We start from the raw sequence: 15,793 nt of genomic DNA, 5'->3' as shown, positions 1-15,793 counted from the left end.
ACATTCCTCCTATGGAATTAAATCCCACATCAGGCTCAAACCTGGACCCACAGCGTCCAAGTAGGAGTTTTACAAGGAGAGATGGATGGATGGATGGATGGATGCATGGATGGATGGATGGAAAGCAGGAAGGAAGGAAGGCAGGCAAAGGTAGCATTGCCTAACAACTAAGGTCTTTCCCATCATTGTCACTAAATGGTTAAAATATTTACAGGACTGTCCGAAAGTGTTTGAAATATGCCAGTACCGGACATTAGTCTTTGAACAGGGGAGGATTTAAATTGGGAAGAAGTGAGGTTCCTTCTAATCGGAAATGGGCAATAGGAGATAAACTGAGTATTAATGCAGAGCTGCACCTCTGATACCAACAGCCTTTTTTCTCTTTGCTCGCTGTCTTTCGGTCCTGCCTTTGCAGGCAGAAGTGTCTGCTTCCCAGATATTGTCTTTCCAGGCTATAGTTTGGGAGCATATGCTGTCCTTGTCCTGACCCCCCAGGCTCCCAGAAACAGACCGCGAACAAATTCTATTTTCCTTCTCTGAAAAGATTTCGAGGCGGAGGTCTGAGTGGAGTCCTCCACCGTTGGTGGGGATTTCTAGAGCCCAAGCTGAACAGGAAAGCTTGGTCTCCTGCATCGTCTGCCTCCAGATTAGTGAAAAAAATCACACAGAAAACTAGACGTTTGAATACACTTTCCCCCTTCCCCCCCCCTCCCCCCGGTAACCCCGATTTAAAAGAATTTACTACATCTGAGATTAAAAAAACAGCAAATATGTGCAAGAAAATTGGCAGTTCAAAACAGTTTTGGGAAAAATATAATAACAAAGGTGAATATTCATACAGATATCTACCTTCTACCTTCTGGATTTTTCCCCTCCTTCTTTCCTTTTCTTTTTTTTTTTTTTTCCATTTTATTTTCCTTTTCTTTTCCCCTTATTTTCTTTCTTTCTTTCTTTCTTTCTTTCTTTCTTTCTTTCTTTCTTTCTTTCTTTCTTTCTTTCTTTCTTTCTTTCTTTCTTTCTTTCTTTCTTTCTTTCTTTTCCTTCCTCCTTTCCTCTCTTCTTTCCTCCCTTCCTCTCTTCCTTCCTTCCTCCTTTCCTCTCTTATTTCCCCCCTTCCTCTCTTCCTTCCTTCCTCCTTTCCTCCCTTCCTTCCTCTCTTCCTTCCTTCTTTCCTCTCTTCCTTCCTTCCTCCCTCCCTCCCTCCCTTCCTCACTCCTTTCCTCCCTTCTCTTCCCTCTCTTCCTTTTCCTTTTTCTGTTATTAATTTTTCCCTTCCTTTATCATTTTGTCTCCGTTTTCTTTCTTCTCCTTACCTCATTTTTCTCCATTTCCTGCCTTCCCTCCCCTCGCCCCTCACTCTGCCTGTTCAGCGGTGCCGGCATCGGGGCGCTTTCGGGGGGACGCAGTGAATTCCATCCGGAGCCCCCGCTGGCTGGCTGCTCTCTGCTATTCTTTCAGGGCTCCAGCCCTACTCTCTCTGCAGGAAACAGAGGAGCTGATCCAAGTTCAAAGTCACGTCGCCGTCCCTCCTAAGAAGTGCTTTATTTGCCTCTGAACCGCAAAACCCCTTTCCCCCATGTCACAGGGCAACATAGGAAGGGAGCGAGGGAGGAAGGGAAGAAGGGAGGGGGGCAGAGGCACCGGCAGCCAGCCCCGCACTCTCTCGTCGGGCCACCGCCACGAACACAGCCTGCGTCTCATGGCAGCCTTCGGGGAGGAAAGCAAATGGTCACCCGAAGTCGGTGGTAAACTGTTTTATTGAAAGAAGTTTTTCAACAGGTTTCTGGAGGTGCCAGACCTACAGAGCAAACATCAGCTTCCCCGGGAAAGCTTTCCCGTCTATGTAAGTTTTCCGAAATTCGCTTTAAAACTGTTCTTCTCTTGTTCTTACGGGATGATGGTGCGAAGGGAGCTGGAGAGGGGTGTGGAGGGGGGGAGGCGGGACGAGGAGAAAGCAATTTCTTGTTTCCCTTGAACTGTATATATCGCCTTCTCCTTCTAACCCTTTTCCCGAGAGGTGTCACCTCCCTCTGGGGAGGCTCCGCGCCGCCTTTCTCCATCCCCTCCTCCCTGGCAGCCATGGGTGCCGCAGTGGGGGTGCAGGCTGCGATGGGGCCGGGGGCTTTGCCCATGCGAGGATGCGGCTGGCGACGACCTCATCGGGAAAAAGAGATGGAAGGACCCATCGGAGACGGGTGTATGTGCATGTGAGAGAGAGAGGGAAAGGGGGAAGAGGGTGTCCTTCCCCCAAAATTCAGCCTTCCAACGCAGTAAGGGGACGAGGTGCGGGGCAAGGAGGGGCAGTGTAGCCGGCCCGTAGCCTGGCGAGAAGAGGCCAGTTGAGCGGCATCACTTGCACCGTTGTCTGTATCACAGACACTCATAAATTCAACAAGCTCATCAACAGGATATTAAGTTGCAGGTTACCTTTGATGGTGCCGATCCGAGCCACTTCTAGGCCGTTCGACCTATGACCCGTGAAGACCACATGTGTTGTCCTCTAGCCTCCCTCTGTAAAACACACACTTCGAGACAAAAGTTCTTTGTCAGTCTCTACCGCCAGAGTAATGTAAAAGAAATAGGGGAAATAATGAAAATCTCAGCCAAAGCTGTTAACTTTAAAATGCCTTTAAAAAAAAAAAAAAAAAAAGGAAATAAAAGAGAAAAATATACTAGGCAGAACAGGGACAGAAGGAAGGAGCACCTTGCTTTTGTGCCATTAATATTTATTGTTCCTTCAGTTACACTTATATATGTATAAAACGCTACTCTCGGCGGTAACGCCGTGAGACGGCGGGGGCCAGGAGCAGTGTAGCACTTTTTTTCCAGGACGAGAACCTCGGCCGAGCGGCAGCCGGTGCCTCTGCACTGCCCAGCTGCGGCCGAGGGACGCGCAGCGCCGCGTATTTTGTGCACCCTGCCCCACTGCGCCGCTCATTCTGCAGCAAGCACAGACCCGGCGCAACGCCCCCAAAATCGGTCTGCCGCAGCACTGCCGGGTTTTATTAGATGCACCTTTTTCCATCTGGAGATGCCCATATAAACGTTAGAGGCAGGGGAGAAGCGTTCCAATAAAGCGCGATGGACTTTGTAATACAATTTATGCTGTCATTCATAAATAACAATGCCATATGGTAACCATATTGCTTATACAAGTAAAGCCGTCAAAGTGTCACTATTTGATTTATCTCAACAGCTTCTTCCAACGGTGACGTTCAGAGAGAGGGGAAGTGGGAAAGAGAGAGAGAGCAGAGCAAAATTTGGCCTGGGTTTCCTGAGACCGCCTCTCTCTTTTATCTCTTTCTTTCTTTCTATATATGGATAGATTAGATAGATAGATAGATAGATAGATAGATAGATAGATAGATAGATAGATAGGATACATAGAAAGAAAGAAAGATAGATAGGATACATAGAAAGAAAGAAAGAAAGGAGGACTTCTTTCCCCCTTATTTTTTCCACATTTTTCCCCCCCTAACTGAGGAAACCCCAAAGGGGATGGCCCCGCTTTCCCTAGCAATGCGCGCACTGAACATGACAGCTCCGAAACTTATGCTCGTAAATCCCGGTGCCAAAGGTGCGGCGGGTCCCGGCCCCGACAGCCTCCAGCCCCGGATCCTTGTGTCAGCCTCAGATTCCCGACTGGACGCACAGAGCTACGACATTTAGCACAGTAGTTAATTTTTTAAGGGTATAAGTTATCCATCCGCGGAGCCACTCCATAAAGAAGGGGTGGGGAGTCTCACTGCCATATCGCTCGCTATTCTCTTTTCCTTTCGTGCCTCTGGGCCGAGGTCCCGGCGCCTCCGTGCTATCCCCGTGACGGGACAGCGAGCAGGGTACCGTGGGTACGTCCTGCCCGTGTGGGTCTCCACGGGGCTGTGACTCGGGAGGGCTCCACCTCCGATGGCGCATGTTCGGGAAGGGAACCGCACCACAGGCTTCTCCGCGCACAGCAGCCCCACGAGCGAAGAAAGCCACCCGCGACGGGTCGGGAGGAGGGTAGGCTTTTCTAGAGTATCTGGGGAGTCTTGCAAGTCTTCCCGGGGAAAGCGGCAATCCTTTCTAATGGTTCCCCAGAAGAATGTTTTACACCTTATAAAATATTGTTCCCCAACTATCAATAAGACGTGCATTAAAGACGATTGTTTGTAAATGGTGCTCATGATCATTAGCATACATTTACATAATGCAGCTCACAGCACAGCGTTTTACGGTTAAACACCTCCTAAAGCCGATAGCCCGAGCTCAGTTTATAGAGGAAGCTTTACGAAATAAATTCGAAGTCTTCCAGGCTTTCACCCCGCCTCTGCAGCCTCCCGCGATGTCCCTTGGCAGGTTTGCCAGCGAGCGGAGCACTGCGGGAGGGCTCTGCAGCCGGCTCCGCCGCGGGAGCAGGGCGCGTTCCGACCCCCGACAGGGTGTTGTCGGGGTTGTGGGGGGGCTGCGGGGGTAGCACAGCACTCTTCCCCTCTGTTGCAGCCCGAGGGCAGCGGCAACCTGGGCCTGAGCTGGTGTCGGTGAGTTAATGGGCTTTAAATTCTTCATGGCTATTTTGGAGCTGGCAGCGTTCAAAACTGTCCCTGCGCGGGCAGCCACCTTCTCTTCCCGGCGTTTGCAGCCAGTCCTAAAAATGAGCGAATTTCCACGTGAGTCTCCATCAGCCCCTCCCTCCCCACAATCACAGGTCAGCTGCCCATTAGCCAGCTATAAAATAATTCAATTTTTTATAGCCTCTCATAAAAAGAAGTTGATCGGGGTATATATTTGAATTAAGACATATTAAATCGATGACAGATACACATCACCTGCGTTTAACAGCTCCGGGACAAGGGAGGGACAAGGAGGCATGCATAAGGTTCCACAGAGCTGTCATACTTGCTGTTCTCCTCCACAACATCTCTCATCAAACCATTCCCTCTCTGGGAACCTCCCTTGCTCCATCAAGGCACCCAGAATTTGGGGAAGAGGGAAGGCACTATTTGGATGGACGTGTAGAAAATACATGTATATAAATACCCGTACAGATGTATGGCTACTTTGCGTGAAGTTTTTACTGTGCAATAAAACCATCGAGCAGCCGCTTTTAAAACCCGGGGATCATTTATTCCCATTCCTTGCCTTGCAGCATCACTGAAACCCCCACGGCGGCCACACGAGCCGGGAGCATTGGCTCGTGTCCAGTGGTGGGAGAGAAGGGAGGGAACCGGTGGGTCTCTCCCCCTTGAGCTCCCCCTAGAGCCTCTCACCCCCGTTTTGGCAGCCGTGGGCCAAATCCTGCGATATTCCCCCCCCCGCGAGTAGCAGCGGGAGAGGCAGAGGAGGGGGAGCCTGGAGCTTGGCCCAGGAAATACCGGACCAGCACGGGGCTTCCTTTGAACGTGGCTTGGCACAGGAAAACGGCCAAGACGCACAGACGTAGTTTCGTCAAGGGGATTAGGTGGCCGGGGAGAGCCGGAGGTGCGTGTGGGTCCGCTGGCGTCCCCCGCCCCGTTTCCTCTCCTGGAGAGGCGGAGAAGAGTCCCTGGCTGCCCCGCAGGCAGGGAAGGGCAGCCCGTTTGCCTGCACTTTCCAGGAAAGCGGGAGCTCAAGGCATTCCCAGGGGGACCAACAGCCTGGGAACCAAAGAAAGCAGATGAGCTATCAGTAAAGCTACTTCTCCTCCCACAGAAAAGTCACAGCAATGCTCCTTTCCCCTTTTGGCTCGCAGGGAAATCCCGGCCTTGCCTAGTCAACCCCCTCAAAAGGCAGCATCCTTTGTACCAAAGGGCCAGTTTCGGCGCTCCACAAAGAGCTTCACTTTCGAGGACCAGCACACCCCGCTCCCCAGGGGCGGTCCTATCGCTGTCCCCGCCCGTCCTCTACCTCTGTTCCCTTTCAGGAGAGCTCCTACTTTTCCTGCCTTTTCGTCTGGGGCAGCAGCTCAGGGCCGACACTCACCCACCAGCCGGAGACTCCCCCATTTCCTAGCCTACCGTTCCGACATCCTAAAGAGTCGAGGAGCATTTATGCTCGGGGCTAGTATCACTGCGGGGGTTTCATCTCTATTTCGCCGCTGCTGAATTAGGGTTGAAGTGGATGCAGCTGCCTGGACTACGGCTGGCGTGCCGCCGAGGGGCGTGGGGTGGCCCTCCCCACGGGATGCCCCGGGAGCCGCTGCGGGAGGAGGAAGCCCCAAGGCGGCAGCGAACGCAGGCTCCCAAAACTTGGCTCTAACATGTGCCACTTGCCCTCCTCCCCTCCCCGCTTCTTCGTTTATTTTCTAAAGGAAAGGAATCCCAACCCCCGCCGTCTTCTTTTTAGGGAAACTGGCCGCCTTCCCCTACTGGTGCCTCGGGCATGAGTACACACAGGCTCGGCCTCGCGTGGTTGTGGGGTTGCGCACATTGTTGCATGAGGGAGTGCTTTCCCGCCTCATCCATGAATGAACGTGGCCCTCCAAAAAAAAAAGGGAAACTGAGCACAGAGCCGGGCAGCAGCCGCGCGCGTGGGCTGCGGCCAGGCGGCGAGAGAAACCCCACGGCCCCGCAAACGTAAACACGGCGGAGCAGCTGAGCAGGGCGCCCCGTCCGGTGCCTGGGGAGCAGAGGCAGCTGCTGCCCGGTGCTGCCCGGTGCTGCCGGCGGGGGGCGGCGGGGGAGGCGCCGGGCGCGCCCCGCCGGCCCCGCGCGAAGTTTTGCAAGTGCAACTTCGGGGGGCGGCGCGGGGGGGCCCGGGGGGCGGCGGGGGCGGATCCCCGCTGCGCCCGCGGCCTGAAAGGGAGCCAATCGCGCGGCCCCGGCCGCTGCCAATCATCGCCATCCGTCCAATCCCTCCGGCGCGGTGTCCGAGCCGTATTCCCCAGCGCGCCGCCGGAGTGTGGTGAGGGCTCTGCCAATCGCGGGCGGGCAGAGCGGGGCCGGGGATGCGCGGGGCTCGGAGCGCAGACAAAAGAAGTTAAAGAGCCGCTTAATATATACATGTTTTTGAAGGCGGGTAAAGGGAAAAAAATAACAACAGCGAGCGTAGATGGGCTTGGCTGTGTCGTTATGGAGCCCCCTTTGAGCAAGAGGAACCCGACACTGAGATTAGCGGATTTGGCAGCGGCTCAGCCCCATCCTCACCAGAACATGACAGGCTTCCCGGGGCTGGGGAACCACCACGTCCACCCCCACCACGCGGCCCACCTCCACCCCGGGGACGCGGGCGGCGACCCCGGCGGCGCCCTCACGCCGCTCGGACCCGAGCACATGGCGCAGCCCGCCGCCCTCAAGCTCACGCCCGAGGCGCTCACCGCCGCCGCCTTCGCCGCGCCCGCCGCCACCACTACCGCCGCCGCCGCCGCCGCCACTGCCACCGCCGCCACCACCGCCGCCGCCTACGCGCCGCCCTCCGCCGCCCTCCCGGGATACCCGTCGGGGGAGGCGGCGGGCCGGGACTTTCTCCTGCGGCGGGAGCTGCCCGCCGCCGCCGCCGCCGTGCACGGTGCGCTGGGCGAGCAGCACCCGCCCGCCGGCTCCCCACACCTTCCGCACCCGCCACCGCACGGCGTCTTCATCTCGGCCGCCGGCACCTACGGCGCGACCGACGGGGCGCACGCCGCCTTCCCGCCGCCCGGCGACCAGGGCGCTCCCGCCGGCCGCCACCCGCCGCTCAACGGGCAGATGCGTCTGGGGCTGGCGGCCGCCGCCGGGGAGCTCTACGGGCGCGCCGAGGCGCACTACGGGGCCGCCGCCGCCGCCTCCTCCTCCTCGGCGTTGCAAGGCTACGGCTCCGTCAACCTCAACCTGGCGGCGGCCGGCCACGGGCACCCGCACCACCCCCATCCCCACCACCACCACCACCACCACCACCACCACCATGCCCACGTCGGGGCCGCGGCGGCGGCGGCGGCGGCGGGGGCCTTCCTGCGATACATGCGACAGCCCATCAAGCAAGAGCTGATCTGCAAGTGGATCGACCGGGAGCCGCCTCCTCCACCTCCGCCGCCGCCACCGGGCGGTAGGAAGCCTTGCTCCAAAACTTTCAGTACGATGCAGGAGCTGGTGAGCCATGTCACCGTGGAGCACGTCGGTGGGCCCGAGCAGAGCAGCCACGTGTGCTACTGGGAGGAGTGTCCCCGTGAAGGCAAGCCCTTCAAAGCGAAATACAAACTCATCAACCACATCCGAGTACATACGGGAGAGAAACCTTTCCCTTGTCCCTTCCCCGGCTGCGGGAAGGTCTTCGCTCGTTCCGAAAACCTCAAGATCCACAAGCGGACTCATACAGGTGGGTTATTCTTCACACACACACACACACACACACACACACCCGCAGGGGTTTCCTTCCTTTTATTTTTTTTTTCTCCCCTTTCCTCCTCTTTTCCTCCTCTCCTACGCACCGCCGAACATGTGACTTTTTCATGAATAAGTAATTCGGCAGCACACGGGCCACGCACACACAGCTACGTACACGCACCCGGCCCCTCTGCCCTGCACACACGTGTCCCGTCCCCCCCCTTCAGCCCCCCCTTCACCTTGGGCAGCTCCCTCCCCACCCCCACCCCCTCCGCTACCCACCTCCCCGCATCCCGGCACCACCGGATAAATACACCGATTAATAAATAACGCAGAGCCGGTGGAAGACGAGCAGCAGCCCCTGCAGAAGAGCGAGGAGAGAATGAGCACTCGCCCGTCCCTACTCCCACCGCCCTTGTCCGGGGCACCCTGCGGGGCTCACCCCGCGTCTGGAAAGCGCTGCGCTTTGCCACCTTCCCCCGCCACGCCGAAGGACGGCGGTTCTGCTCTTCCTGCCGCTTCTGTCGGCGGGGACGGAGCCGGGCGGGTGACGCTTGGCCCGGCGGAGATGGGGCCGCGGGGGCTCTTGGGGGCGCAGTTCCCCTGCGCTGCGGGCGGCAGTGGCGGTGCTCGGGTCTGCCGGTACTACCGGGATTACCGGACTGCCCCAGCGACCAGCGCTACTGCCGGGACCAACGATGCTGCCGGGCGTACCCCCCGGCCTGGGCTACCGATATTGCGGAACTACCGGGGATGCTGAGGGCGCTGCCGGGGCTGCCCGTGCCGCTGGGCTACCGGACTGACGCCGGTCCCGAGGCTTCTGGTGCTGCCTGGGCTGCTCCCGCCTGCGGCAGTACCCGCGGAGTCGGGAAGCAGGGAGCGAGGAGGGGGAAGGCTCTCACCGGAGGACGGTTCCCTCCCTTTGAGGATCTGAGAAGCAAACTTCAAAGTCTCCCCGACTGCTCGGCGGGGTACGGGAGGAGGGAGCGGCACCCTCGGAGAATGCCTCGGGGGCAGGCGGGGGCCCCTGGAAGGGCTTGGGGTGTCTTTGAGCCTTTTAGTATTTTATTTTTCTGGGTTTGGTTTTGGTGGGGTTTTTTTTTGTTTGGTTTAGGTTTTTTTCCCCCACTTTCTCCTCATTCCTCGCCACTCCCGAAATACGCATTTCCATCTGGGTGTAAAACACTGCCGAAAACGAACGAAGCCGGGATTTATAGTGGCAGACAAATATTATTCCTTGGAGGATACTTAAGGAAGTGGAGTTGCTGTAATTGCTTTCTTGATTTATTGTTTGCTGCTCGGGAAGAGAAAAGCGGCGACCGTACAACGTGTTGTTCCGATGTAAAACCAAATGGCCCATGGCTGAAAGGATTATAGATTTTTATCTCCAGAATATGTCAGGCACGAGTCCATATGTAGCAGCGGAGCCGTGGGGGTGCCTAGTGCTCTACACCCCGAGCTAGGGATGTGTGTGTGTGTGGGGGGGGGGGAGATTTCCCTGGGGAAAGGAGTGGGTAAGGTCTGACACTTTTTGCTGTTAACGGCACCGTGGAACGAGTTAGCTGGAGGCCCGCGGTTTTGTCATCTATTTGAAAAACTAAAGTTCACCGCGGACTCTTCTGGGCTCCTCAAACTCATTAGCCATCTCAGCTTCAAGGGGCAGGCGGGAGGGAGGTGGGTAGAAGTCCAGGAGAGGCTCGCATGGAGGCAGAGATTCAGCCGGAAAAAGAATCCCCCACCAAAACTCAAATACATATCAGGCACAGTTCGCAGCTCTTAGATGAAGTCGAGCATTGTCCCGAGGCAATGTGTGGGACATGGCTTCTTGCAGTGAAAATTTGGAGAAGTTATTAGCTTGGGGCTACTCGTAGTCCCCGGGAAGGTGTCTGCGTGAGCCCATAAAGAAAAGCTCTACCCACGAGGAAGGGGTCGTTGCACCAAAGCAGCCCTCAGGGTGGGGGGCAATAGCTTACCTCGAATGACAGCTCGGCCCATGGGAGGGCAAAGGCGACAGCAGTCTTTTTCTACGTATTTCTCCCCACGCCTTCAAGTGGAAAAGGGATCCTAAACTTTCTGCGTGTTCCTATCAGATTAATTACTGACATTTTGCCGCTTCAGCTTTAACTTAGTCATGTGCAGCCTGGGAGCAGGAAAGATTTACAAATTATTCGTTTATTATGGGCATTTAGTGCCCGGAGGGGAGGGGGGGAAATAATAATACCATAATCGTATCATTAGGCTATTTTGCATGTTTCTGGTAAATCCCTCAGGAAGAAGAGTATTTCAGTAATTCAGGAAGCGTTTGTTTGGGACCTTTTTGTTTTCCTTTTTTTTTTTTTTTTTTTTTTTTTTTTTTTTTCTTCCCTCAGAAGCATCACCCCGAGGGCTGCATGCCACGCTTTGCAGCTACTGCCCTATTTTGGAAACAAATCACTGTTCCCAAATCCGGTGCATTCTAGGGGGAATGGGGACCTAGTCCCTTCTGCAATTTTGCTTTCCCCTCACCAAAGATGATACTCAGGATGGTCAGGCTTCCTTCTAGTGATTCCTAGACCCTCCAAAAAAAGTGACCCCAAGCCCCATCTGTGCCCCTTCCCTCTGCCGGCACTGTTACTGCCAGGAGAAGTTAGGGAACGACGCCCGGCATCTCGCCCCCTTCCGTGGGTTGAAACCACCTGCAAATGGTTAAACTCTGACGTGATGTCCTCGTCAGCATAACGGGGACACACCGGGACCTTCGCCAGTCCTGGACTTACGGGGAATTTGATCGTTGCGGTCTGGAGTCTGGCGAGGGTGCCCACACGTGAACCCAAGAGGAAAGACACTTCCCTAAAACCCTGATGGAGTGGACACGGTTTGGTCCAGATGGTCGGAGCATTTCTCAGGGGCTGCGCCTCGGGCTCTGCAGGTCGTGGTCAGCAGCAGAATATGTGAACCTTCATCCATCTGGTAACACAGACAGAAACTGCCCAAAACCTCCAGTAGATTTGCTTTGTTTTCCCAGAAAAATTAATAGTAATTAATGAACAAACAAAGTGACTGGAAGCTTGTCTCGGGGGTGTGCAGAGGTTTGCATGCACACAAGGCATGTGTAAAACCCACGAGGCACAATTAATTTTTTTTCTCCCTTTATTTTTTTTTTAAGATAAACTTTGCACTTTCTAGCGCTACTGCTTTGGTGGTAGGTGAGCCGATTTTAATTGAACAAATTGATGCATAAATAGGCTGTGGAGATGTATGTTTCTATAGTAACAGCCTAGAAATTGCTCCTAAAAATAAAAATAATTTTCTTATTTCCATTATTATTTTGATAAATAATAAATGCGATATGATCTTACAAAGGGGAGGAGCAGTAAAAATAGCTTGCTTGTAAGGAGAAAATGTCCACCGAGAGAGCTGCTGGGTTGTTATTTCTGAGTCTTTAGAGCAAATCACATCCGAAAATTTGCATCAACCATGTCTAAAGCGACTCAAGAGTTGCGATAGTAATGACATAGATTATTAGTGCAGGTCTGTCTGCGCTGGATTCACGAGTAGCATGGCAGAGTGAGAAAAACTCGCTGTAAGAAGCGAATACAGGGATCTGGCACTTTTTTCTTTTTCTTTTGGTGTCTCAGCAAGAGGCATTTACCCAGCCCTATTCGGGAGCTGTGAGGAAGGGTCGGCTGGGGGAAGGACATTGCTATAAGTACCAGAACATATGGATTCCAGGGTATGCTACAGGAGAGAGAGCTGTGTGAGAAAGGTACACCAGGCTAACCGCCCCGGGCTGATTTTCACAACCCCTTTAACTGCTAAGCAATGTGTAAAAACCCTTAAAAGTAGATCATCCGCACACGTTTAGACCCAAATTTGCCCAGGCTAACCAGCTACACTACCCTCATCTTCGGTGTCTGGGTTGGTCCCCACAACTTGCAGGTTCCCAGTCCGGGCTGCGGGGTGCTCCCTCCTTTGTGCCAGGATGCTTAAACAGGTGTTACTTTTATTTTCCCCAAACTAATTATTCCTCCAGCGCAGTGCCCATTGGGAAGGGATTACGCAGGAGATGTGCCAGGCGAGCCAGGCTGCCGGCAAACGCCAGCCCTCGCAGGCAAAGACATTGAGAGGTTTTGTTCGGGCTCGGTCATTAGAGCGGTAATGAAGGTTTCTCGTGTGCGAGGGGAGCGCCGCAGAGGGCAAACAAGGCCGGGGGGGCCCTGCCGCCGCCAGCCCGGGACTCGGGGCCTGAGGGCTGCCAGCGACGTGTGACAGGCAGCAAAACACGGGGAGAAAGTCGGAAACCTCGGGCATGTCACGACTGTCGCGAAGGGGGAGGAAAAAAGGGAAAGGGGAGGAAAAGGAGGGAAGGGGAAGGTTTAGCCTTGCCGCTCGGCCCCGGGGGCCGCGCTGCGGAGGGGCTGCGGTGCGGCGGGCGGGCTGCGGGCAGGGCCGGTAACGGTGCCGTGTGTCCCCGCAGGGGAGAAGCCCTTCAAGTGCGAGTTCGACGGCTGCGAGAGGAAGTTCGCCAACAGCAGCGACCGCAAGAAGCATTCCCACGTTCACACCTCGGACAAGCCCTACTACTGCAAGATCCGCGGCTGCGACAAGTCCTACACCCACCCCAGCTCCCTGCGGAAGCACATGAAGATCCACTGCAAGTCCCCGCCGCCCTCCCCGCCGCCGGGCTCCCAGGGCTACGCGGCGGCGGGGCCCCCCGACGGCCCGCTGCCCCCCGAGGCCGAGCCGGCCGCCGAGCCGCCCCGCGGCCGCGCCGCCGCGCTCTCCCCGCCGGTCACCAACCTCAGCGAGTGGTACGTCTGCCAGGCCGGGGGCGCTCCCCGCCGGCCCCGCACCCCCTCCAGCCGCGACACCTCCCCGCCATCCGAAGAAGATGAGCCCCACAGGACCTCGGGAGGCAGAACTGCTCCCTAGGGCCGTGCCGAGTTGTGCCAAGCTGCCGGTGGCCCCGGCCCCACCGCACTGGCCCGGGCCGCAGAGGCAGCCACCTGGCACGGGGGGCTGCCGTGGAAAGTGCCATCAGGTTTGACTCGCGCTATTTATTCCATGTACAAAACCCTATGGTGTTTGTATGGTAACTAATTTAATTAAAGAGACTTGGACTTTTTTTTTATTATTATTTTTTTGGTAAATAAAAGCATTAATAACGCCAGGCTGGGCCATCCTAGTCACCTGAGCTACACAATTTTGCAGAGGGATGGTGCCAATGGAGATGCCCATCTTCCACTTTGCCCATGCCCATTGCTCTTAACAAGATTAAATTGGCGAAGGCTGCGAACAAGCAGAACTCAGCCGATCTCTGGAATGGCTCTTAAGTACCTTAGCTGCCACCCCAGCGCCTCCTCTTTGGCCTGGGTAAAGCCCCAGGTCAGCAGCAGCCTCTTGACTGTAAAGCAGCACCTGCTAGAGCTCTGGCTAGTCAAGGACAAGTTGCACATCCCTTAAAATAAAATTAAATAAACGCATTTCCCCACCCCTCTTGCAGTTCAGCTCCCTTGTAATTGATGTTTTCTTTCCCGAGTCGGGGGGTCCCACCTGCACACGGCATTTTCTCTCCAGCCTTTCTTTCACCCTTAGCCGTAACATTGTGCAAACGATTTACGAAAGGAAAGACAAAAGATGCAGGACTCCTTTTTCACTCCTCTGCCGTTTATACTTGTATGGCTCCTAGAACATAGCCAGAGAATAAAAGAAACACGCTGCTATTTGACAACTGTGATACTGTGATACGTTTTTGATTTTTTTTCCCTAAAAACCCACACGAAAACTCTGCGAATTTTCCTTTCCTTGGGGTTGGTGTTATTATTACTCTGATTATTATTATTTTTCTTAAAGTTTGTCTCTCAGACCAAGACTTTGCCTCATGCTCCCTCCAGCCTCCTGGGGGGTTGGGAGGGGGAGCAGCCCCCTGGCCCTGACGAATCCCGAAGTAGGGGACAGGCATAGAGGGATTATTTTTTATTATTTTTTTAATGTATATTATTTCATTTCTCCAACCGAGCTGATGCCTGCGTGCTTTTTACCATCCCCCTGAATTGGCCCGGCAGAGTCACCTGGGAAGTGGGGACCAGAGCTGCTGGGAAGGAAGCCGGGGTGGGACACAGGCTGGGCTCGGGGTGCCAGCCTCTCCAAACAACCTCCCAACAACCCAGCCCTGCAGCCGAGGGCTGCGGGGCACGGGGGACACCCCAACCTAGAGCCCTTGAGTCAGGAGCGGGGCGCAAATTAAGTAAAGAGCACTAATTCCTCCTCAGAGACCCTGAGAGAAGAAACGGCAGCCTCCTTCCCCTCCCCCAGGGCTTGTGGAAATGTGTTTTGTGTGCCGTGAATGGTGGATGTCGTCTTGTCATTGTTAATAACGTGTATGTGAACGCGATTATTTTGTACAGTCAAATTAATTTATTTTCTGACATCACCCTTTTTTTCCTTTTTTTTTTTTTTTTGACTCCCCTGTAACAGTACAGAGCACACCAAAGAATTACCTTATTAATTTTGGTGATAGATTGTTGTTTATGATGACGTGGTTTGTACAAAAAAGAAATCATTATATTTTTCAGCTTACTTGAATGAACGATGTATGTGAAACAGACTCTTCCTGCATGTCCTCCGTGCGGTGTGTTGGTGCTGATAATATATAAATATATGTATAGTTCATAGAGATATTATATTATTAGTACAGTGCATGGTGCTGTCACTCTGGAAGCCTTGAAACGTTGTCTTCATATTGTTGTGTTGGATCTAAAGAAGCAGGCGTTACTTTGAAAACAAAGAAAAAACTTGAATAGAAAATAATTTTTTAAAGTTCATTCAATTTGCTTTTTATTCGTTTTTCAAAGCCCATTTGAATAAATAGAAAATAATAAAGTGAGGTATGAACTTTTTAAAAAATAATTTATGTAATGTAATCTTATTAGAGATATATTGGTGCTGATTTATAAACGAACTTTTTAATTTATGCATTTTTTCAACAACAGATTGCACTATACATTATGACATGGCAGGGTTTATAAACTATGGCTCGGGGGGATATATCACTATTTTTATGTATTTGCTACACGTAGGGTCACACACTTGCCCAACAGTTTTATGACACATGATACCTCCTAAATAATAATTTTAAAATGCTAATTTAAAACTTTTCATCTCTGTAAACCCCATAAAGAGCAAAAAAAAAAAAAAATCATGCAAATGAATAAAAATATTATTCCTATGTATTGCATGTGCCTTACTAACAGACAAGGGGCAGAGCCAGAACAAAACATCCCCTTTTCCCTGCGAGGGTCAGCAGGTAGATTCAGATCCAGCCATAACCTCACAGCTCGGCAGGAGCAGCACCGCGAGCTGTTGGGAGTGGCTGAGCTTTGCCCAGAAGAGTGCGAGTAAATAAGGTTCTCCTTGAGATTTACCTCTGGGTTTGCAGCCAGGCAGAGGAGGGATGCTCCGGGCAGAGCCAGCCCTGCCTCCCCGAGGCTGCGGGCCTTGCTCCTGGGGGTGTTTGCCCGTGAGCCGGGCTAAGGGCGGGGGTGGGCAGAGGATTT

At 53.9% G+C, this 15,793-nt stretch overlaps 1 protein-coding gene across 1 annotated transcript; it reads left to right on the top strand.

Moving 5' to 3' along the window:
• The first annotated feature begins 6,763 nt into the window (after positions 1–6,763).
• On the top strand, positions 6,764–13,974 carry ZIC5 (Zic family zinc finger 5). Its single transcript, XM_021530257.4, has 2 exons — positions 6,764–8,250; positions 12,715–13,974. Exons 1-2 carry the CDS (start codon positions 6,960–6,962, stop codon positions 13,167–13,169), a joined length of 1,746 nt encoding a protein of 581 aa, XP_021385932.3. The 5' UTR covers positions 6,764–6,959; the 3' UTR covers positions 13,170–13,974.
• The last annotated feature ends 1,819 nt before the right edge of the window (positions 13,975–15,793 follow it).

This window comes from Lonchura striata, chromosome 1 (assembly GCF_050655825.1).
Source record: "Lonchura striata isolate lonStrDom1 chromosome 1, ASM5065582v1, whole genome shotgun sequence".
NCBI lineage: Eukaryota > Metazoa > Chordata > Aves > Passeriformes > Estrildidae > Lonchura > Lonchura striata.
This window is presented reverse-complemented; position numbering and strand designations above follow the sequence as displayed.